Consider the following 23,458-nt stretch of genomic DNA (forward strand, 5'->3'; position numbering starts at 1 on the left):
CCATTGCTAAGCAGGAGAGCCATTGCTAAGCAGGAGTGCCATTGCTAAGCAGGAGTGCCATTGCTAAGCAGGAGTGCCATTGCTAAGCAGGAGTGCCATTGCTAAGCAGGAGAGCCATTGCTAAGCAGGAGTGCCATTGCTAAGCAGGAGAGCCATTGCTAAGCAGGATTGCCATTGCTAAGCAGGAGTGCCATTGCTAAGCAGGAGAGCCATTGCTAAGCAGGAGGGCCATTGCTAAGCAGGAGTGCCATTGCTAAGCAGGAGTGCCATTGCTAAGCAGGATTGCCATTGCTAAGCAGGAGTGCCATTGCTAAGCAGGAGAGCCATTGCTAAGCAGGAGTGCCATTGCTAAGCAGGATTGCCATTGCTAAGCAGGAGTGCCATTGCTAAGCAGGAGAGCCATTGCTAAGCAGGAGGGCCATTGCTAAGCAGGAGTGCCATTGCTAAGCAGGAGTGCCATTGCTAAGCAGGATTGCCATTGCTAAGCAGGAGGGCCATTGCTAAGCAGGAGAGCCATTGCTAAGCAGGAGTGCCATTGCTAAGCAGGATTGCCATTGCTAAGCAGGAGTGCCATTGCTAAGCAGGAGAGCCATTGCTAAGCAGGAGGGCCATTGCTAAGCAGGAGTGCCATTGCTAAGCAGGAGAGCAATTGCTAAGCAGGAGAGCCATTGCTAAGTACGAGAGCCATTGCTAAGCTGGAGTGCCATTGCTAAGATGGAGTGCCATTGCTAAGCTGGAGTGCCATTGCTAAGCTGGAGTGCCATTGCTAAGCAGGAGAGCCATTGCTAAGCAGGAGTGCCATTGCTAAGCAGGAGAGCCATTGCTAAGCAGGAGTGCCATTGCTAAGCAGGATTGCCATTGCTAAGCAGGAGAGCCATTGCTAAGCAGGAGGGCCATTGCTAAGCAGGAGTGCCATTGCTAAGCAGGAGATCAATTGCTAAGCAGGAGAGCCATTGCTAAGTAGGAGAGCCATTGCTAAGCAGGAGGGCCATTGCTAAGCAGGAGGGCCATTGCTAAGCAGGAGGGCCATTGCTAAGCAGGAGTGCCATTGCTAAGCAGGAGAGCCATTGCTAGGCAGGAGGGCCATTGCTAAGCAGGAGGGCAATTGCTATGCAGGAGTGTCATTGCTAAGCAGGAGGGCCATTGCTAAGCAGGAGGGCCATTGCTAAGCAGGAGTGCCATTGCTACGCAGGAGAGCCATAGCTAAGCAGGAGTGCCATTGCTAAGCAGGAGAGCCATTGCTAAGCAGGAGAGCCATTGCTAAGCAGGAGTACCATTGCTAAGCAGGAGTGCCATTGCTAAGCAGGAGAGCCATTGCTACGCAGGAGTACCATTGCTAAGCAGGAGAGCCATTGCTAAGTAGGAGTGCCATTGCTAAGCAGGAGAGCCATTGCTAGGCAGGAGGGCCATTGCTAAGCAGGAGGGCAATTGCTATGCAGGAGTGCCATTGCTAAGCAGGAGGGCCATTGCTAAGCAGGAGGGCCATTGCTAAGCAGGAGGGCCATTGCTAAGCAGGAGTGCCATTGCTGTGTGTGATGGGAAGAGAGCAGTAAGACTGATTACACTCTGTTGCTTGGCCTACTGCTCATAGCCTTTATCTACCCAAGTACCATTACTTGAATTCTTATCCTCATCCCATATTTATTTGTGGATCCTCCAATAGTATCCAATTTTGTAGAAATTGTAATTTAAGAGGGATCCCAGCGTAGCAGGATAAGCCCCTCACAGGAACCCAAATAGTAATTACACACACACAGCTATATAATAACGCTTTACTGTACCATAACATATGACCTGTACTCAGCAGTATATCACACACCACCCCAAAACACCAATAAGTGTCCCCAAGTACATAGGGTGCTTGGCACCAATACCACTGATGTCCTTTTCCCCCAATCTCAGGGCCCACCCAAAAGTGTGTGGAATAGCGCTATCCCGTGATCTGTTGATGCACTTGTACCTGCCCGGGGCTCCAGCACCTGGGTACTGCTGAATAACAACTGGGGATCCGCTGATCCAGTGACGTCATCAGCCGCGAAGGCGCCCACCTCTGCGTTGGTTGAACTCCCGCTGGAGGGTCTCACCTTTAAGAGTCTCTGACAATACAGTGGTGGTCTGGTCCCAGACCACAGGAATTCACTGTGTGGCGTTCTGCTTCTGATGGCTATCAATGACAAGCTTCTGGGGAATTGTCCCTATCTAAGGGCCTTTCCCTGTAGCAGCCACAATCTACACGTGAGTGGGGCCTATCTTGGACCTAAGGGTCAATCTGGGCCTAGTCTGGAGTCACTGACACCCAGACCCTACCTTTCGCTTCTGTGTCCTGGCTCCAACTGCCCTTGCGGTCCTAAGCATCCCAAATGTATCCATTGTCCCTCAGAGAAACCGGGTAGCCCTATTGGTTAACACTGCCCACGTGGTACACTGCCCTAAGCACTATGGGGCTTATAGTTCCCCTGCGGAACATGTTTTATTATGGCTGCCACTGCTGTGAAGCCTCTGCGCATGCACAAGCTTCCTAATCGCGCCAGGACCTTGGTACCCTTCTGCTCATGCGCGACCAATCCAAGGTGGCGGCAGCCCTGTACCGGCATCCGCCTGCAGCTCGAGAAGGTCAGATCAGCCTCCCTGACTACTCACAGCTCCCACCGGATCGCACCCCTCACTGGAGCAGCCCCTGTGGTCGTCCCCCTCCCGCAAACCAGAAGGTAAGAGGGGGACCTGGCTACATACGTCTCCTTCGAGCTTGGTCCTGTTGTGCTGGTAGTCCCTGCAGCAGGTTGCATGCAAAGCAGGGATGGCCACATGAGTAACACCCAGTGATCAGCCACGGCCCAACATCCGACCCGAATCACTGTCAGACAGGGGAGGAGGATTGGCCAAGGATTGAGGACCCACCCCCCAGTATGACCCCCCCCCCCCCCCCCAGGCCGACCCCACACCAAGCAGAGAGGCAGAAGAAGCCCCAGCAGCTGTCGGACATGGAAATTGAGCTCAACTTCCAGTGCTGACCCCCTCCCCTTGCGCTCTCGGGCCCACCCGTATTCCGGGCTTAGCAGCACGGTAGTTACGCCACTGTAAGAACATTATGTTTTTTGTTTTATATCGTTTTTTTTATTGGGTTTACAAGCATTAAACAACAACAGTACAACGTTACAATACAGAAAAACATAAGATACACAGAAAAACATAATTTTAAACAAAATAATTGTTAGTATTGTTCATCATACTTATAATTTCAAAATTCAACACATTAACGCAAATGATAATAAAAAAGAAAAAAAACAGATAACAGCATTTTCAAAGATTAACATCAAAGTTATCACCACACAGCCTCCTAACAGAATCATGCATAAGATTCCCCATTTACTATCTCCCCTTTCAACCCTGTACTATCATATTTCCTCAAGGGCGAAATTCTCTGTGTCCCATCGCAATAAGTCTGGTATGCTCAAATGTCTGTATGATTGAATCCCTATCTCGTTTGACATTGTATCAATAAACTTTTCGCATTTAAAAAAAAAATTCTCGGTTCTTAATTCTTTATTTGTCTCGGCTTCTAATTTGTCCATCATCATCAATTTATTCAGATAATTGTTTAAAATATCTCATGTGGGGGTTCAGGTTTTATCCATTTCACCATCACTGTTTTCCTTGCTGCAGGCAAGACAATCTCTGCTAGCCTTGGGACATTGTTCCTTTCATTGACTTCTTTCCAACTTTCCATCTTTCCATAATTTTTTTTGAGGTTATCATGGTAACTTTTAGACCGCAATGAGCACTGGGGAGAACATCATTTTAATCTCCCAGACACTTAATATTTGAAACGCTTATATCTCTTGAATGAAGAATCAGATTTAAAAAATAAAATTTGCTTAGGAAAGGACAAGAAGAATCCACTTAAAGTAAGTTAAATAATTCAATGCAAAAATAAATGGCAATCAGTACAGGATGCTGCTTTAGAATAGGCTGATTTTCACATTATAATGTTTAAAATCTTGGAGCTTCAATAGGGGCCTTAGCAGCTCTAAACCGCTCAATGAAAGTGGAATGGCTTCTTTACGACACGGGAACAGGAGAACACGGGAACACGGGAACACGGGAACAAGGAACACGGAAACTGGAGAACAGGCAACTCGGAAAAGGAGCAGCTCAGAGAGTAACGACACTCAGTCTGTAAACAATGACACTGAGTTTGAAGCAGGGGACCATGTTTCAAATCCCGGTGCCCACTCCATGTGACCTTGGGCAAGTCACTTTATCTCCCTGTGCCTCAGGCACCCAAACATAGATTGTAAACTCACCTGGGCAGGGGCTGTGTCTGTAACATTCCTATGTGCTGTGTACCGGGTGCTATACTGTAATTGTGATGCGCTTTGAGTCCCATTGGGAGAAAACGCTATATGAAATAAAGTTATTATCTGACCCAGGACTAAGTTGACCAAAGAACAAAAAGAGTAGGAATGGAGGAGCAAAGCTGCAAAAAAAAAAAAAAAGAGTTGGGCTGGAAGGCACAATTGGAAAAAAGATATTCTTTATTAGCACATCAAATAAATGTAGCCATGGCTGGTCCAGGGCTATATTTTCTGCCTCCTGACACGTAAGCCCTAGGAGCTCAGGCAGTGCCAGGCTATCCTGTGGTGTTTTCCCCCCTTCATGCTGCCTCTCTCAGTGACCGGGGTGGAGGTGAAACTGGGTATGTGTACAGCCAATCATGGTGCAGACCTTGTGCCCCCTCCTCTGTGCCTTGGGGAGGAAGTGTTCCAAATTATAGTGAGTCTAGTTGTGAGTCTGGTCTGAGGAGGAGTGGAGCTGAGTCCCTCCCGGCCGGGAGGAGACATGCTCTCAGCTCCTTAGGGGGTTGAGGAGAAAAAGATCTAATAGACTGCAAGGCCTCAATTGAGAGAAGCCAGGTACCATCCAGAGGCCTGGGACTTATCCTAAAACCCATGCATACGCTGCAATAACAACTGCAGTGGCTGCCTCAATAAAGGATTCTGTTTTATATACCTCTGCCTAAGTCTATTGGGTAGAAGTATGAGAGAAGACTGGGTGGGGACTGTCTCCAGTACACCTGGAGCCTACTATGACTGGAGGCGCTGACACCATGAGAAGAGCCTGAAGGATCACCAAAAGCCTGTCCTATTTCCCCTTACCATCGCGGACGCTCATCTCTCCTGAACCCTCCCAGGTACCAAGCACCTTGACACCTGTAGCTTTAGCAATAGCTCCCAGAGAGGGGGGGGGGGGGGGGGTGAAGCAGCGCTACATAATAAAATTGATGACCACAATTTTTTTTTTCAATTTGTGCCTCCAACTCTGTTTTTTAGCGCTGTGCACCGCCATACCCACTCTTCTTGTTCTTCGGGACCTCCTCAGCAGGCAGCAAGCCATCCACCTTGTGAGTATCTTATTCAATCACGTTTTCTTTTAGGGACTTGTGTCGGGTTGCCCAATTTGGTGTTTTTGCTGGGCGCGTTCCCACGGGCGGCTGGATAGATCGCCGAGGCCCCGTATTTCGGTGCTCCCTGCGGTCTGGTCCGGCGCCGTGTGTGATCTCGCCAGACAGCTAGTGGACCAATGCATGTCACATAATACATGCTATAAGTAATTCCCAGGCTTGCTGTACAAAAAGGGAGTTTTTTTTACTTCAACTTTGTAAATTTACCTTGTTGATGAACATTTATATTTCTATATTTATTGGACTATATTGCTGTGGATCTTTTTAGGCACTGACCACGGATACGTTCCATTCAACCCTTACCTAAACAAAGCCTAACTTTCATCCATTGTGGTTATACACCATCATGTATATTTCACTCAACTATAGTTAACTCCTTCAGGCAACACTGTATGTCTATGAATTGTTTGAATGGACGGGAAATGGCGCCCTCAGATGTCAAGATAACTTGGACCTCTCAATCTAAAAGTAGTCCTTCTTCATACAGCGGTGTATTCATGCACACGTAAGCACCTTGTTTTCTAGTTTTCACATTTGCCAATATAGACATTTTTTTAACTAAAGATATTTTACCAGGAAACAGAGTCTCATTTTTAGAAAAAGTTCTAAATACTGCATATTTTGGTAACGTTTTGTTGAGTTATTAAAATATTATCGATAGTGTCGGTGGAAAGGTTCAATAAACTCCATGCAAAGTTTTCAGATGGGGTGAATTAACCCCCGCCCTTCCATTGAAGCATTCAGTAAGTTAGAGAATTTAAATCTTTGAGATAAAAGACCCAAAGGACTCTGAAAGTGTTCGAAGACACCACAAATTAATCAAAACCTGAGACTATGAATAGACTAACTTGCAGCTAGTGATAAGTGAAGGTCCAACATTGTCAAGTCAAGCTAAGGGTGCTCAATCACCCATAGTGTGCCTGTCTATAGCTAGCTCCTATTAAAATACCACAGATTATCCATTCTTACGGCCTCCACTTCACTTCACCTGTGTCATTGTTATCACACACTGCATTGTGACATCGTTTTCTGTTTTAGAGACTGGTTGAAAGGAAATGTGGATGTGTTATGGAAGTTGTGGGATTTACTGATCTCTGGATCCATCTAGTGTATGCTGATGAGAATGCAATGTCTCTGCTAGGAATTTGGGACTTTGTTCAATGTTATTCATAATTTATTTATTTATAAAATATTTTACCAGGAAGTAATACATTGAGAGTTACCTCTCGTTTTCAAGTATGTCCTGGGCACAGAGTAAAACAAATAATACATGGTTACAAGTACAGTTACATAAATGAACAGGGTATACATTATATACAAGACATTGCATGCACAGTTAAAGAAAATATATATTATGAGCGTATGAAACAGTTACAGACCAGGTTAAAGTGTGAGACAGCCTTAGATTTGAAAGAACTTAAACTGGTGGTGGATGTGAGAGTCTCTGGTAGGTTGTTCCAGTTTTGGGGTGCACGGAAGGAGACTAACTATTCTTCATTCTTCTAACTGTTTGTGTTTGGGCTTTTGCTGTAATCGAGTGGTGATTTTTGCCAAAACACTGACAAAGATGTGGTTAACAACGCGTCACAGGCGATTGTGGATGGGGTAAATCTATAAATATATTGTCCTGAATATCCAAGGGATAGGGAAACGGCACGCCAGAGAGGGCCTCAGGAAAGAGGGTAACCGGGTGTCGGCTGATCAGCTCTAACCGCGGATCTGCATTAATATTCCTCAGCAGTCTGTATGGAAGTGGCAGTTCCCAAACAGGCCAAAGGTATTGGGTCACTTGTGAAGGACCAGTCAGGACTCCCGTATGGGCCTAGTGTATACCGATGATGATCCCGAAGCAACAAAGGGGGCTGGGTCTAACACCTAAGTAGAGCAACTAAGTAAATGTACCTCCATTTCAGCGTAAAGAGTGGGCACTTATGGAAGCCTTTTATTCGTGTATGTCTGATATAAAAACTACAGTACAACATTGCCAATAAGTGTATGAGCGGTTCCTGTGCTTGGGGACATGAATAAAAGACAGTTGTACTACAAAAATTCCTTGGCACCCATTCAGGGGTGGATTTACCATTAGGCATGATAGGCCCGGGCCTACGGTGGAAACATGTGGGTGCGGCTCTGTTCCCTGCCAATTGCCTTTACAGGGCCTCTGTAAAGTTCTTACCTTCTCCTTCATGCCGCGCTCCTCATTGTTCAGCATCAAATGACGCTGCAACGTCACATGGCATCGCGTTACCGCGGTAACGCGAAGTCACATAGCGTCGCATTCCCGTGTGATGTCATGATGGTGAAGAAGGAGAAGGACAGCACAAGGAGGAGCATAGCACCAGGTAAGTGCCTACGAGCGCCATATTTGTAAACCAACCACTGCGCCCGTTATTATACATCCTTGCTACCTCATCGCCCAGCCACCTGAAGCCAGCACCCTGTCAAGGTAATCCATGCTGAGTAGCCAAACATTGCACACCGATGTAGGCTCTAGGATCCAGGCAGGAAGGGTTACATATATTTAACAACAGTACCCCCTATGCAGTCTTCCTGCTTGGGAATATTTCTGCTCTATTCCTTTGAACTTTTGATACATATCTTCTTCATGTCTCCTACTTTCATATAAAGGTCAGCAAAACTTTCAGGAAATACAAGTTATGTGAAAGTATTGTATATTTTAGTTTACTGTACATTATAAATGACCATACAATGATGGCTCTTTTGGAGAAATAATTAGAGATGTATCAGTGTAAAAGCATGTTGTGTTGTTGATACAATAGAGATAGGAGTGTTAGATGAAGGGAGACTTCTATGATAAGAACAACTCCCATATACAGTAAGTTAAAAGAACAGGATAACAGGCAAGGAATCTGCGCTCATGCTGTCTTGTAAGCCGTGACATAGGAACCCCTTTCTGCTGGGCGCGTGGAGAAACTCCCCAGAAACTCCCAAATGAGATCTCCCGAGGGTGATGTCAGAAAAACGATAAAAAGTATGCTGCACCGGGGATCAATATAAAAAATATTATTTAGTACCAGGTCCATATGAACCTAACAACCAGTTAAAATAACCATACATATATCAAAAACAAATACATGAAGATACACTGTAATGAAAGTAAACATACTTAGTTGTATAACTTTATTTGTTTAATTATATTAAAAATATTTACTTATTAACTTTTATAATATAAGTGAAAAGAACATATTTGGGCAATAACAAGTGGTAAATAGACAGTATTCTATTCATGGATCTCTATCCCTTGACTATATGAATCTAAGGAAATCATAGGTATCAATATACACTTCAAAAGGCCCATTTTCCTGATTGGGTATGAGTGTGAAATATCAATACACTGTAATTAATTTATATAGACAAGTTGTGGAGAGATTTGTAGAACAACCCATACCATGTGGCCCCTGTGCACATGGAAGCTCAGGCATGTAATAGTCAATGTATTTGTTAGTGTTGAACTGGATCATATTTTAGAGAGTGTCTCAAGATAGCACACTACAGTAAATCCCATAAATGATGGCTGTGGGTGTTTGAGTAGAAGAAGATGAGAGTTGTACTTGCGTGGAAGTCACTGTTTCGGTACTCACCCAAAAACTTTTCTCATGTCAAGGTCCTTGTCTGGGACCAAAACGTTGATTTGCCCTGATAAAATACTTATTTGGAAAGTACACAAGAATGCAGCTCTCATCTTCATGTACTGTACCTGGGGCGTTCCAGACATGCTGCTGTGCACCTGTGGCATATCTTCTGTGATTTGCTGTGGTTGTCTACATGAAGAGTTGTAGACTGGTGCCTTCTTGTTGGCATAGGTGTAAAGACAGAGGAACATCAGACACACTCCAGGTGACCTGCAGATATTTATCTGTTTAAAGACTACGGTGGGATATTTTGATTGTGTTTTTGTGTTGATAATTGTTTTGGTTCTAAACAGAATTTTTGTTTTATGTTTTTCTTTCTGTTTTTTGACAAAACTTCATGTGTTTAGCTTCAATTTTGGGTTTTAATCAAATTATAGAAAAAAAACAAGATAAGAAGAAGAATACTGTAATAGCATAATGAAGCTTAGAAGAAGTCTAAAATCATAAAAACAAATAGGAAACTAAAATATTATAACTGAAAAACTTTCAATAATTACAAAAAAACATGGCAACAAACACTTACAGATGGGCACATGACCTAGTATTCTGATTTTGACTCTAAATATTGTTTTGATTTTGGCCTCGCCTTTAGCAATGATAAAGAACACTTACTGTATGAGCAGGTTTATGTGTCTGAGACAGGTTCACAAACCTGCCCTACCAAATAATCCCACAGCATACCTTGTCTCCACTGCAGCAAAGGATTCTGGGAAATGAAATTCAAACGAGGACTCACAGTGTGGCTACAAACATTTGCATGTCATTACCCAGAATCCTTTGCTGTAGTGGAAGCACGGTACGCTCTGCAATTATGGGGTAAGGCAGGATTGTGGATCTGTCTACGACATGTGATAGTGCTCATAAGTTTTTTTTTTATCATTGCTAAAACCAAAGCGAAAAACCACAAAAATATATATAAAACATATATAAATATTTGTATACATTGTGTGGTGGAGGGTTTTTGTTACTTTTTATTCTAACCATAACTTACCTGGCTTTGGGTTAAAAAAAATCTTAAGGGTTTGGGTTTGGGAATGTATGGTTCTGGTAGGTTCTGATTTCACTCACCAGGTTTGGCCTACAGCATCTCTAGTAAGGACACAGAAAAAACATGGATTGAACAGCAGATGAAAACCCTAAGGTAATTCCAGAAGAATTGCAATGTGTGTTTGTGTGTATTTGGAATGTCAATGCAATATTGTTAGGAATGTATAAATACAAGCAATTCATGTACAGTATCTCCCACATCGTAAACATGGATATTATGTAGTCGTCGTGAACTTAAAGGTGCTTTACACTGTTTTGAAGGTTCCTCTAGGAAGAATAAGCATGCTGAGCCATAGTAAAGAGAGGTCTTCTCCAAATTTAAGTAGAGATCCGCCAGCTTTAGTGGATCTTACATCTTGTTAAAGATTCCACACCAACTCCAGCAACATTTGCGACCACTAGAGTAACTCCTTAAGAGAGAGGTCAAAAGGATTAAAGAATTCGGAGTATCTTCCATTGACACCAAATTTTATTAATATATCGTGCAGTTAGGTATAATTTACTTAAACACATACAAATCATGGGGGAACAAAATATAGTTACAAATACATAAGACACAACATGTTCACATAAACACAGTATAACAGTAATTATTTTTGATATGGTGGCCTCTCCCAATCACTCGGGCAGAATGGAGACGGATGGAAACCCACCTAGAATTTTCTTGCAAAATAGGTAATATAGTATTACTGCACGACCATATGCGAAATTAATCAATAGTCGCACGCCAGTTACAGTAATATACAATAGGTTACTGCTGAAAATAGTAATAGTCATTAACCCATTGATTACAAGAAGGGGACACCATTGCAAAGCAAATGTGTTATTGCCCCCTTTGGCAACCAAGAGGTTAAAGAAGAAAAATGAGTGAAAAAAACATTACCAAATGTTTCTGTGTTGTACTTAAATGTACAAACCTGGGCACATTGTAAATGTATTTAACTCCATGTACCAAGGTAGCCTATTTGACATTGTGTCCCTACTCTCGCACAGTGCATGACAATAACATGGTGTTGGGTAAAAATGTATATATCAGACAAGAGGTATTTAACAGGTCAATTTTTCAATGTAACGTGTGACTGTCTATTCAATAGTACATAATATAGATCAGTGTCTGTAGACATTCTATGTACAATGCTGCTTACAGCGCGCTATACTGTAATTGTGACGCGCTTTGAGTCCCATTGGGAGAAAAGCGCTGTATGGAATAAAGTTATTATAATTATCCTCAAATGAACTAATACATAACAAAACGGCTTGGCAAACAGCAAACATATTAACTAACAGGAATGACTGAGCATGCGAGGTGCGTGTTTCTGGTATACAAGAATAAAAATGTGCGAAACTATTTTTTTGCAGGTTTTTCCCCGTTTTTTCTTCCCTGCAAAATTTTTGGCCAAACCTCAAAGGGCGAATAATATCTTAGACTGAGCAATTTTGCAAGATTTAAGTCAAATACAGCACGTGAAACATGGCCGGCGTAACTTATTTTTACTGTGGTTTCGCTGAGTGAATCTATCGATGATTTGTACAGAATGTCGCAGATCAGCATGTTAAGCGACATTGCAGTGCACGTTGGCTTCATGATTGGCGGATCGCCTGCAACCTCCGACAAGGTCACAATTATTTCCCCGGGATAAAAAACGAGCAAATTGCACTTACTGTAGTTCACACCCCTGGGTGAAAGATTCGCAAATCTCTATCCAAGACTGACGATAGCTAGTAGTTGGCTCTCAAAAGAAATATATTGTGAGACCAAAGCTCACAGCTACAATCCATGGAGGTCAAGAGTGGCCAGTTGCGTCCTCAAGTGCTACCAACAGGTCAGGTTTTCAGGATATCCCTGCTTCAGCACAAGTGGCTCAATCACCTATGCTCCGCCACTGGTTGAGCCACCTGTGCTGAGGTAGGGATATCCTGAAAGCCTGATCTGATGGTGGCTCTTGATGACTGGAGTTGGCAACCCCTGATGTAGGACTAGAGTTGTGCCTACAACACACATTAGATCACTGATGTTGTATAAATATTAGTTCCATTACTTTCACTCTCTAAGAAATACAACACAAGTACACAAACTAAAATCCTCCGGTACTCAGTCCCTTACATTTCCTGGCTGCAAAGTCTTTTTGGGGATTGCTTATTCAATCAGTTGTCCAACCAAGGTGTCAATTTTCACCATTAACTTGGTTTTATGTTCTAACCAACTTCTTTGTCCTGCTGACTTACCAGCTGCTGTTTTCATGGTGACCTATTCATGTGATATGATTGACTGATTTAATGGTGGAAAGAAGGTGTTATGATTATGAATAAGGACCATTGTACATGTATTAAAATATTTGATGGAATTATTTTTTAGCAAAAGTGGTCCAAGACCCAATTAAAATGCTAACCAATTTAGCAGCAGCAGCAGCAGCAGCAGAATGCATTATCAAAGTACTTATAGCAACATATGATGTTTGAAGGGTAAACACAGGAAATGAATATGCTGCATACAGTAATTAAAAAGCTATCATAATAAACTCCATGTAGGGTTGCCAGGTGTCCAGTGTTGAACCGGACTATCCTGTGTTAGGACACTCAGTCCAGTAAATAATTAGCGGTAATACTGGGCACGTATGTGTCTGGAATTACCTGTCTGGATGTAATGACCTGACCGGCTTGGGCGGCCGCGGGATTTCCCAGAGCAGGGAGAGAGCAGGGCTCTTGCTAGGGGGCTTGGAAGATTCCTCCATCCAGGGCTGCTGCTGGGTAATGTCGCTAATCAGGAGTAAGTGTTAGGAGCCTGGGGATGGGACCAAAGAGAGGAGGAAACAGCACAGAGCACTGAGAGGGTGTGTGTGTGTGTGTGTGTGTGTGTGTGTGTGTGTGTGTGTGTGTGTGTGTGTGTGTGTGTGTGTGTGTGTGTGTGTGTGTGTGTGTGTGTGTGTGTGTGTGTGTGTGTGTGTGTGTGTGTGTGTGTGTGTGTGTGTGTGTGTGTGTGTGTGTGTGTGTGTGTGTGTGTGTGTGTGTGTGTGTGTGTGTGTGTGTGTGTGTGTGTGTGTGTGTGTGTGTTTCGAGTGTATCGTAGCTTTCACCATTGGGTCCAGTATTTATGGAGAAACCACCTGGCAACCCTAAGTCCAAGGCCATCAGACATCTCTCTCCTACATTACTGCAAAACTAGATCTTAAAGTAGCCATACCAGACAGCCCCTTACCAAAGGAAAACTATGTTGATTTTTCGTGGGTCCACAACTGGCTGGCAAAAGGGGCCATCATGTGTGTATTTAGAGTGCTTTGTGTTGAATTATTTATAGGTAGGTTGATGATATACATTGTGAGAAAAAGGGGCGTTTGGGTTCTTGTATTGCCACATATAATGTTCATAGGGGATCCCCAAACATAAAATACTAGTTTAAAAGGCATGGATTGTGGTATTTCATAATACATTAGCATTATTTGCATTATCTCGCTAAACCCTACAATTTCCTTATTATTTATCCCAATCAGGAAAAGACTATGTGTGCCCTCGCCTTAAGCTTCATGCAAAGCCAGCGCACAAAGCTTTCACTAGCATTTCATATCAGATATTGCAAATGGAATGCCCACTTCTGACATTGTTAGTGTAAATCTCAGTCTCAGTAAATGGTATAGTGCACTGGCACGTTGTGGAACAATTTAATTGACATGGCCAGCATCATCAATGACTATATACATTTTTGACAGAATCAGTCCCACTGGTGGCCTGAATTGCCAACAGTTGAAGTCAGTGCTTCATCAGCAAAAGAACTCGTTGGGCTGTGCTTCTGCTTTTGGAACTGCTTCAGAATCTACACTTGACCGTGCAGACAGCAGTCTGTTGGATTCATCCGGAGCATGTCTAGTCAAATATTCCCCTTCAGCTCCCTTTGTTTTGGTACCCACAGACAGACTCTCAAATGTAACATAAGAGTCCTGTATATCCTTGGATTTTCGACCCAAGCCTTTTATGCACCGTCTTTTCAAAGCACCACAGCAGACCACCAGGGTCAGAGGTACAGCAATAACGCAAGCCACACTGATGACCACCACATTAATCAGTTTCTGGGTGCCACCAGCGCTGACAGCTTCATCCGTGGAAAAGATGATGCATTGCTCCTTCTTGGGTGTTAACCCTTTTACACATACACATGCAATGTATTTAGTCAGGGGCATCAAACCATCTATTGTTATCTTGGATTTACCAGGCTCCACGATGATCCTTCGCATATCGCTCTCTCCAAAGATGGCGTAGAGGACACTAAAGATGGTAACATTTTTGGCAAGAGGTGCTTTCCATGCCAGCGAGACACTGTGATCGGTATCTCCAATGACTTTGACTCCTCTGACCAAACGATCATTCTCTGGCTGTTTAGTCGGTGAACTCAATAAAATATTACCTGGATCTTTGCTATTGGGTCTCATGCCCCCTCCAGAGTTTGGATTCATATTCTGTAGTTCATTATTAAGCACTTCCCGGTTCCCATTGATCCTGTATCGTTGTATGCCTGGATTTCCTTCCGTGGAAAGAGATCTGCCTGGTAGAAAAGGGGAGACTGAGGATGTAATATAGTATTTAGCTACTAGCTTTTCATTATAAGGAGTTGCCTCCATAACACTCCCCTTTCCCTTCCACATACTTTTAGTATTACCGTTGATGTCATTGGGCTCGTCTGTGGTGTTTGAGTCAGTGACAAGGACGGAGATAAAGGCCTCTGTCATCCCCAAGATGTTCTTGGCTTTACAGATATACTCTCCAGAATCCTTGTAGGACACATCAGGCAAGTTTAACGTGGACCAGTTCATTCCATCACTTGCAATTTCCTGGTGCACTACATAGGAAATACACACAATTTATAGAACATGCAACCGTTAACTATTCCTCCTTTACAGTGTATGATTTTAATCAAGGGTAACTATTAATTGTATAGCTAAATGATGCGGATAAACAATAATAGAGCTTGGTTACAATTGCTTCCCTGATGCACATGTAAAAATAGAACCTACATCATTTCAAAACTCATATAGAAGATATAGGGGCCTATGCAGAGAGCAGCGAATTTTAAAATTGGCGAATTTATTAAAAAGTAGCTTTTTTGGAGAGTTTTAATCTCCATATGCAGAAAAGTGCGAATTCTGCTATGTTTAACATGGATGCGTGTGGCGAGTTTAAATTGGCGAGATGCGCGCTTCAGAAATGTGTTAAAACAAATTCGCGCCTTTTTTTTTCCCTTTGCAATGGCCGCGAGCGGCAGTTTTTTTTGGCGAGGCAAAACGGAGACAATCGCGCCATTTTATTGGCGCGAACAGCCGCTAGATGCCGTTCGCGCCTCTCTGCATACGGATATTTTTAAAACTGGCGAGATTGAGGTTCTCGCCAGCCGCGAGGCGAGTTTTACAAATAGAAAAGAAAAATTGGCGCGTTTTTCGGAACTCGCCATTTTCTGCTGCTTTCTGCGCGATTTTCTCCAAAAATTGGCGAATTTCGAAATAGCGCTGCTCTCTGCATAGGCCCCATAATGTGGTATTATTGGTTCACAAAGTAGCACCACAACTGGTGAAAGAACAAAGTTGGGCCTGGTTCCCCTCCAACACTATCAACAGGTTTATCTTTCCTTCACCCACTGTCTGTATACAAGAAGTATAATTAAGCAAACTAACTGTTTTGTTTATCAACTCTTTCATTTGTGCCCCACTTAAAGTATTGCATAAAGGCACCCCATACTGTGTGTATACATACACATACACATATACATATATATAATACTTTCATAATTAAATCGGCTAAATTGTAGAGAGCTCTCCTACATTTTGATTTAACATAGTGTGAAGGGAATCATTTAGAAAATATATATTTTAATGTTAATTTATTACACACATTTTAAATAGATTTTCTCCAGTTGTATAAACCAATTCTATGATAACTGGTTGTAGGCAGCAGGAGGAATAGACAGGAGGGGATAGTTGACTCACACTTGTTAATTCTATTTGCATTACATTTGTCTACCTAAAAAACGTAAATCAAATATGTCAAACTAAAGAAAAACATATGTTGCAAGTGAAGAATAAGCTTAAGGATGGGATATTATTTATTAATTAATTAACAAGACGTCTATTTAAACATATTCTGCTAGATTCATAGCCCCCAAAAAGAAAAATGGTGTAAAAAAAAAAAAAACACACAATGAGTGTAAGACCAACAGTATATATGCTTTATATCTTCTCTTCATGATTATAACAGACTTAAATTCATTATATCAATTTTATATTAATTACAGAGAGGGGGCATAATTGAGGGGAAGGACATTGCAGAGCTGAGGGGCAGTGAGGTTTTAGGCAGAGGGCTTTAGGTACAATAGGGATAGACAGCATACAGTACATCCTTCAGCAGAACCCAAGAGGCAAGCAGAGGTATAGCGAGAAATTAGGACTGAGACATGAGAGGCAGAGAAGTGTGTAGCCTTGAAAGGAAGGATGATATTTGTATTTTATGCAGAACTTCATGGGAAAGCAGGAGATGGATTTTCAGCAGGAGAGAAGCCAGGTTTAGGAGAGAGTGAAGTCATTTTAGCAGTAGGGTTTGGGATACATTATAGGGCAGAAAGGTTAGACAGTAGAAGGTTACAATAGTCAATGCAGGAAAGGGTGTAGCATTGCAGTGTTACAGAGGAAAAATCTACAGGTTTCAGAGACCACGTGAATGTGACACCTAAACAGCAGGCTTTGCTGTCAACAGTAAGGAAGAAGGGGGAAAACAGCCAAGCTTGAGAGGAAGTATGATGAGTGTAATCTTCAACATGTTCATTTTGAGTCAGTGGAGGACCATCCCTGGGACTTTGATCTGGACAGCAAGGGCAAGGTTTTAAAAGTAAATGTGTGTGTCGTCAGCATAGAGGGAACATAGTGATGCCAAAAATGTGATAAGTGCACCTAGGGATAGTGTGTAGCCAGAAAAGAGAAGAGGTCCCAGGATTGACAGACACCGGGAGAACGCCCACAGAGGAAAAGGCAGTGTTAGCAAAAAAGACACTGAAAGTATGATGGGAGAAGTAAGAGGAGATCCAGGACAGAGCTTTGTTATGGATACCGTGAATATGGAGGACGTTAAGGAAAAGAAGGTGGTCCACTGTATCGAAAAGCCTCAGAGTGGTCAAGTAATATAATAATATAAGCCGGGTGGAAGGACCTTAGTCTTTGGTAGCATAAAGGTCATAGTTATTTTGGCTATGCTGTTTCAGTGGAGTGAAAAGTGTGGAACCCCAATGGTAGAGGGTCTAGGAGAGAATAGGAGTTAAGAAAATAGAGCATGGCATACCTGTTCCATTAGGTTGAAACCCAACAGCTCTTCTCCAGCTAACTTCAGGAATGGGAATACCCATGGTGCCGCACCGCAGTAAGACCGTGCTGCCAACCATGGTCTTCAATTTTGCCACAGATGTGTGAATCACTGGGCTTTGACACTTTCTTAACTCCACTTGGCTGAAAAGCACGCCCGCAAGACTCCGAGGGGAGAAACATTTCAGCCGGGGCTCTATGAATGCTACAGAAGGAGACTGGAAATTGAGGAAATGAACCATTTCATATAAACTGCAATCACACATCCAAGGATTGTCCTGCAGACCTGGAAATAAATCACAATTTATGGTATTATTATTATTGTTATTATTATTATTTTATTGTTATAGTAGCATGAAAAATATAATGTTGATGTTTTTCTGAATTCCAAATATGCCCTTGCTTGATTACATTTTTAAGCAGACGCCTTTTATGGAATGTTTGTAGAATTCACAAATCAATAGCTAGTCAACAACAATTCCAAATGCGCCTGATATAAATGTGATAGTGATTGATTTACCCATGTCAAAAAGTGGCATCCTTTATTTCTTTTCATTTTCAGTCAGATACATTTTAACCCTTCAAGTTGTCACAGGAAGGAATAATATCTTCAGCTGAGCATTGCCAGGTCATTCACAACAAATTTTCCAAAGTGCCATCGTGCATTGTTCTTCTTTATTTGGGTCTAAACGAAGTCATATTCAAAGATTCCAAACACAACCATATGCCTAATTCCACAATGGCACCTATTCTAAAATTATTCAAGATCGCTATGAGAGATGTCCACATATTTTTAAATGTTTGGTTAATTGATGAACAGTGAATACTAATATCATCTTAAAGGAGCGTTCCCCCTACCGTTCCCCCTACAGAGCTTAACCGCATTCATTTCAGCCCCGTGGTTCCTGAGATATTTACCACGGAAGGTGCTGAACTTCACGGGGAAATAAAGCAGAGGTTAAAATAGTGACGGCTTCCTTTTGGACCGCATGACACAGGGGATTTAAAAAAACAAAAATCAAGAAGTACCGCTGGCATCTTTCCCAGTAAGTATCTTGGGTGCCAGAGGGTTCTCGGAGCTGAAATGATTGCGGTTCAGCTCCAGAGACCCTCTACATCCCATCATTTAGGAAAAATATATTTGCATTTAACTTGGAATGCACCTTTAAGTTACATAGTTACATAGCAGATGAGGTTGAAAAAAGACGTAGGTCCATCAAGTTCAACCTACTGTATGCTAAATTTAGACAACAGATACTTTATCCTATATCTATGCTTACTTATTGATCCAGAGGAAGGCAAACAAAAAACCCCATTAAGGGGAAAAATAAATTCATTCCTGACTTCAAGAATTGGCAATCGGATTAATCCCTGGATCAACATCCTTCCCATGTATACTTATTTGGTATATCCCTGTATACTTTTCCCATCTAAAAAGATGTCCAACCTTTTTTTGAACAAATCTATTGTATCTGCCATCACAGTTTCCATGGGTAATGCATTCCACATTTTAACTGCCCTTACTGTAAAGAACCCTTTCCTTTGTTGCTGGTGAAATTTCCTTTCCTCCAACCTTAAGGGATGGCCCCAAGTCCTTTGTACTGCCCGTGAGATGAATAGTTCTTTTGAAAGCTCCTTGTATTGTCCCCGAATATATTTGTATATAGTTATCATATCCCCTCTTAGACGCCTCTTTTCTAATGTAAATAAATCTAATTTACATTCTATCACTGACCTTGCACAATTAACTCAGAATAGTGTACGTACCGGCCGATATTTAATAAGCAGTCTTATGCCAAAAGATACCTCCCGGCACAAAAAGACATCTGAAAGCCTATTGATTTCTATAGGCTGTAAAGGATCTGTTAGCACCAGCAGAAGGTCTCTTATGGCTGAAGACTGTTTAGTAAATATGTCCCCCAATGTTTTAGTTCTTGATTATTTTAATAACAGAAATGACTAGCACAATCAGTAATCAAGGTCGCCTATGAAGAAACTAATTTTTCCAGCTACCTAGGGAACAGACTGAGAAATATTCTCAAATACAGCAAAGAATCTGTGACAGACCTGTACATTTGTAACTAAGGGATTTATGCAAGATCGCTTTAACATTATGACAAACAACATTCACGGCTACGTTTCCTAGTCCATAACATCTTACCTAAGATTAGTGTAGAATGGTCGTTGGAAAAGTATGACGCTGAGTGGAGATTTAGCCAAGATGCAATGAGTTCTTGAGGGAGTGTCATGAGTTTATTGCTGGATAGATCCAGGTAAGTAATGTTCTTCATATATCGAGCTGCGTCTTTTGGTACAGAAGAAAGTTCATTGTTGTGTAAGTCCAGTAACCTTAGGCCAGGGGTATTGACAAGAGCTCCCCATGGGAAAGATGTGAGGTCATTGCCATCCAGCCTAAGCTCCTGTAGCTTCCGCAGACCTCGTAATGTGATCATGCTAAGGCTCACCACAGAATTATAGGGCATCCAGAGAAACTCCAGGTTGGAAAGAAGATGGAATGCTTCTCCCTGCACCCTTCTAATAGCAGTTTTCTCTATGCAAAGTTTAAAGGTGTCTTCTGGAATATTAACTGGTGTTAAGGTCATCTCAGGGTCATTACAAAGCACTGATCTGTTTACAAAAAGAAACAAAAAACATCAATCACTGTGTATTTTGGATCGTAGGAAAGGTGAAATTAGTACTAATATGATATTTAAGTAAATTAATGGTAGTGTTACAGATGTAGCCAACATTACCACTCTCGCTGGTGCACTAGCTCAGGTGAAATAGTGTGTTGGCCCCACCACTTTGTCACACACTGGTCTCTTATCCACTGGAGTGCTGTGTATGTCCCGCTGCAATGCGCCAGCAGGCGTAATAACGTTGGCCACTTCTGTGTTTACATTTGTTTCTTTTTAAATAAATCAGGGCAAGTATTTTAAATTAAGTTTATAAACATTTAGAATTTCCTTGGTAGCCAGATGCTTTGGAGGGGTTATTTCATTTGTATCTAATCTCAGTTGAGGTGAGACTCTTAGTATATTCCCCCTTTCCCACAGGCAAAGTGTGACCTCTAGTTTATCACTTTCTTGTCCCGATTCCATCCCTAACCAAACAGCTAACGCTGAAGGATAATTCCTGACTGTTAAAATAAAGACAGTTGGGTTTGAGAGGGGAATAAAATGTAGCAATATTTTTGCTTTAGCATTGATTGCAACTTTTTAAGGAAGCAAATCACATTGATAAACTCTTTTATTTTCATTAACGAAACAGTCCCACAAAGCTGGTCCTAAAAGATTTTTGGACATGCATAGCCTTTCCTGTTTTATTTTTATTATCTACATCTACTGTATGTCTTTGCCCACCTCTTGCACTCTGCGGGAGACTGTCTACTCTCCAACCCTCTTATCTTTTATGCTCTCGACACCAAGCCTTATCCCCCTTGCTCCATTCCTTTGGGACCCCCTTGTCCTCGGTATCTGCTTCTTCTCTCACTAACTTTAATACTAGTCTGAAAAGACAACAATTGCAATTTCTTCAATCTACCACTTAATCCAGGGTTCGCAACGCCAGTTCTCACGGTTTTCAGGATATCCCTTTTTCAGCACAGGTGGCTCAATCAGCCTCTGCTTCAGCATAGGTGGCTGAATTATCTGATTGAGTTACCTGTGCTGAAGCAGGGGTATCCTTAAAACCTGACCTGTCGGGGCGTCTTGAGGACTGGAGTTGACTTAATCAGTTCCATGATCTTCTATTGTACGTTTCCCTAAAACCAGTCTGATTGTAAGATCTTCCAGACTCTCAATACTGACCAGTCAATCAGAATTGAATGGCAGTCCATGCTGTTCTGACCACCCCACCAAATCCCTGTTCACCTAGTAATTAAGACATTAAACTAGTGTCATCTTTTTCCGGGTTGCATTTCTGGTTGCTGCATGTGGCATTGGCCCCATCCCAATACAAAATAGTCCTCTGTTGAAATTATTAATGATGGTCCGTATTCAATATGCTGTGATTTGAATAACCTGAAATCTTCCCAAGCAAAAGGAAAATGTATTTTCTGGATATTGAAGGTGTATGAGCATAACGTGTCCAACATGCAATACATACGCCTATAACATATATTATCTTTAAATGTTCATACAATGTCTAGTATATCATGTATAACCCTGCTCACCTAATGTAACCTTGTATTTGTAACAATGTATTTGTCATCATAACTCTGTGCCCAGGGCATACTTGAAAACGAGAGGTAACTCTCAATGTATTACTCCCTGGTAAAACATTTTATATATAAATCAATAGTGACCATATCAGCAGAAAATGCCTTTTGATGGCGAAACAGTTTGTAAGAAGAATCATATTTTATTTCTGCATCATCTGTCTTGATATAAATGCCGGGACGTTTGAAGTAAGATGTAGAAAATATGACATGTTTAAAGTTGTTTGATTGTCTGTAATGAAATCTGCCAAGTATTGTGTAATCCTCCCCAAATCTGTGCTTTTCTCCAAATTGCCTTACCTTTGAATTGAATGCAGTGACCGTATTATCCTGCATCATCTTCTAGTGGTTTCTATTACAGCCATATCGGTCTCTTATTTTTATGTGAAAGAAAAGGGGGGAAATAGGTCATCTGATACCGGTTATTGGGCTTTCTATGGTGTTCAGCAGAGGTGCACAAACTTCTGGTGCTGCACCCCCCTGCCTGCTCTACCCTAGTGCTCGCGCACCCCCCCCCCCTAACCTTAGTGCCGGCGTCAAATGACGCCGCGGGGTCATGTGACATCCCAACGTATCGCCCGAAGCCGGCTGAATCACGGGAAGTGAGTTACAGAGGCCTCGCACTGACCCCCTGCATTTAATTGAAATGTCTTAAGGAAGAGCGCACGACCTCTGTAACCGTCACGCCTCCCCAAAAAATCTTGTGCCCCCCAGTTTGCGCACCCCTGGTTTACAGTATACAAGCCTTTGAACCTCACACGTTCTGAATCTTCACAGAGACCTGAAGAAGAACTCTGTCAGTTGACAAAGGTGAATAATTCACCAAAGTAAAAGTTGGCCAAGAAATCGGCATGTCCTCGTATGGCCGAAGTCTGGGAGCAGCCGCCACTGGGTTGGGTTTTTTACATTTTATTGCGCAGACTTTCGTTTTCAGAGCGAGAAAAACCTTGCTGCTCCGTAAGCAAAATGGAGGTGGAGTTCCATGCTTTTGCGTGAATTTGTTTGTAAAAAAACACGCGTACACCTCGATACAGCCCGGAGACACCTGGAACAGACCACTCACCATTTTTGAGAGTCTGTTCCAAAGGGGACACTACAACAGGGGGACGATTGCCCAATTTTATCAGAGACTATTGAAACAAAATGAAGGCCAAACAAGCAAAAACATATCGGACTGGGAACGCTATATTGGGAACCCCTTAGAAGAAGAGGATTGGGAAAAAATATACGAAAGGATAGCCAGGGCTTCTCGATGCTCAACAATCAGGGAAACAAATCTGAAGGTCCTACACAGATGGTACTATACCCCAGCGCGCCTCCACTCTTTTTTCCCACTAACCTCCCCTATGTGTTGGCGTAACTGCGGCCAATTAGGCACATTTAAGCACATATGGTGGTCTTGCCCTAAGATAATCCTTTTTTGGGGGGAGAATCAGGCGGCTGATAGAAGGGGTAACAGGCCTGGACCTACCCTGGAACATAGAAACAGTGCTCCTACTAAAACCCAACGAGGGCCTAGAGGGAAAAATAGATTACTTCATAACACAGATCCTATCAGCAGCCAAAACACTAATAGCAAAACACTGGAAGCAGAACGACCCCTCCTCTATCACCGAGGTAATACACAAGATAAACTATATTATGACAATGGAGAGACTCACAAGCCTGATCCATGATCGGCACCACACCTTCCTGACAACATGGGATCCGTGGGAGACATACATTTGGAAAAACCCAATAGGACCGA

At 42.4% G+C, this 23,458-nt stretch overlaps 1 protein-coding gene across 5 annotated transcripts in view; it reads right to left on the reverse strand.

The window, feature by feature from the left end:
* Window positions 1-3,514: 3,514 nt before the first annotated feature.
* LRIT1 (leucine rich repeat, Ig-like and transmembrane domains 1) overlaps window positions 3,515-23,458 on the reverse strand; it is a 24,324-nt gene continuing 4,380 nt past the window's right edge. Inside the window, exons 2-5 of one of the 5 annotated variants that reach the window (XM_075610469.1) lie at window positions 19,654-20,120; window positions 17,473-17,778; window positions 14,810-14,989; window positions 3,515-14,713 (exon numbers count right to left, since the gene is read on the reverse strand). In XM_075610469.1, the coding sequence (XP_075466584.1) occupies window positions 13,917-14,713; window positions 14,810-14,989; window positions 17,473-17,778; window positions 19,654-20,120 (1,750 nt within the window). In that variant the 3' untranslated portion in view covers window positions 3,515-13,916. Of the gene's footprint in view, window positions 14,990-17,472; window positions 17,779-19,653; window positions 20,121-23,458 lie in introns of all 5 variants that reach the window. The other 4 variants (XM_075610468.1, XM_075610472.1, XM_075610470.1 and 1 more) reach the window with 4 other exon arrangements.

The sequence above is a fragment of the Ascaphus truei genome, chromosome 8 (genome assembly GCF_040206685.1).
Source record: "Ascaphus truei isolate aAscTru1 chromosome 8, aAscTru1.hap1, whole genome shotgun sequence".
NCBI lineage: Eukaryota > Metazoa > Chordata > Amphibia > Anura > Ascaphidae > Ascaphus > Ascaphus truei.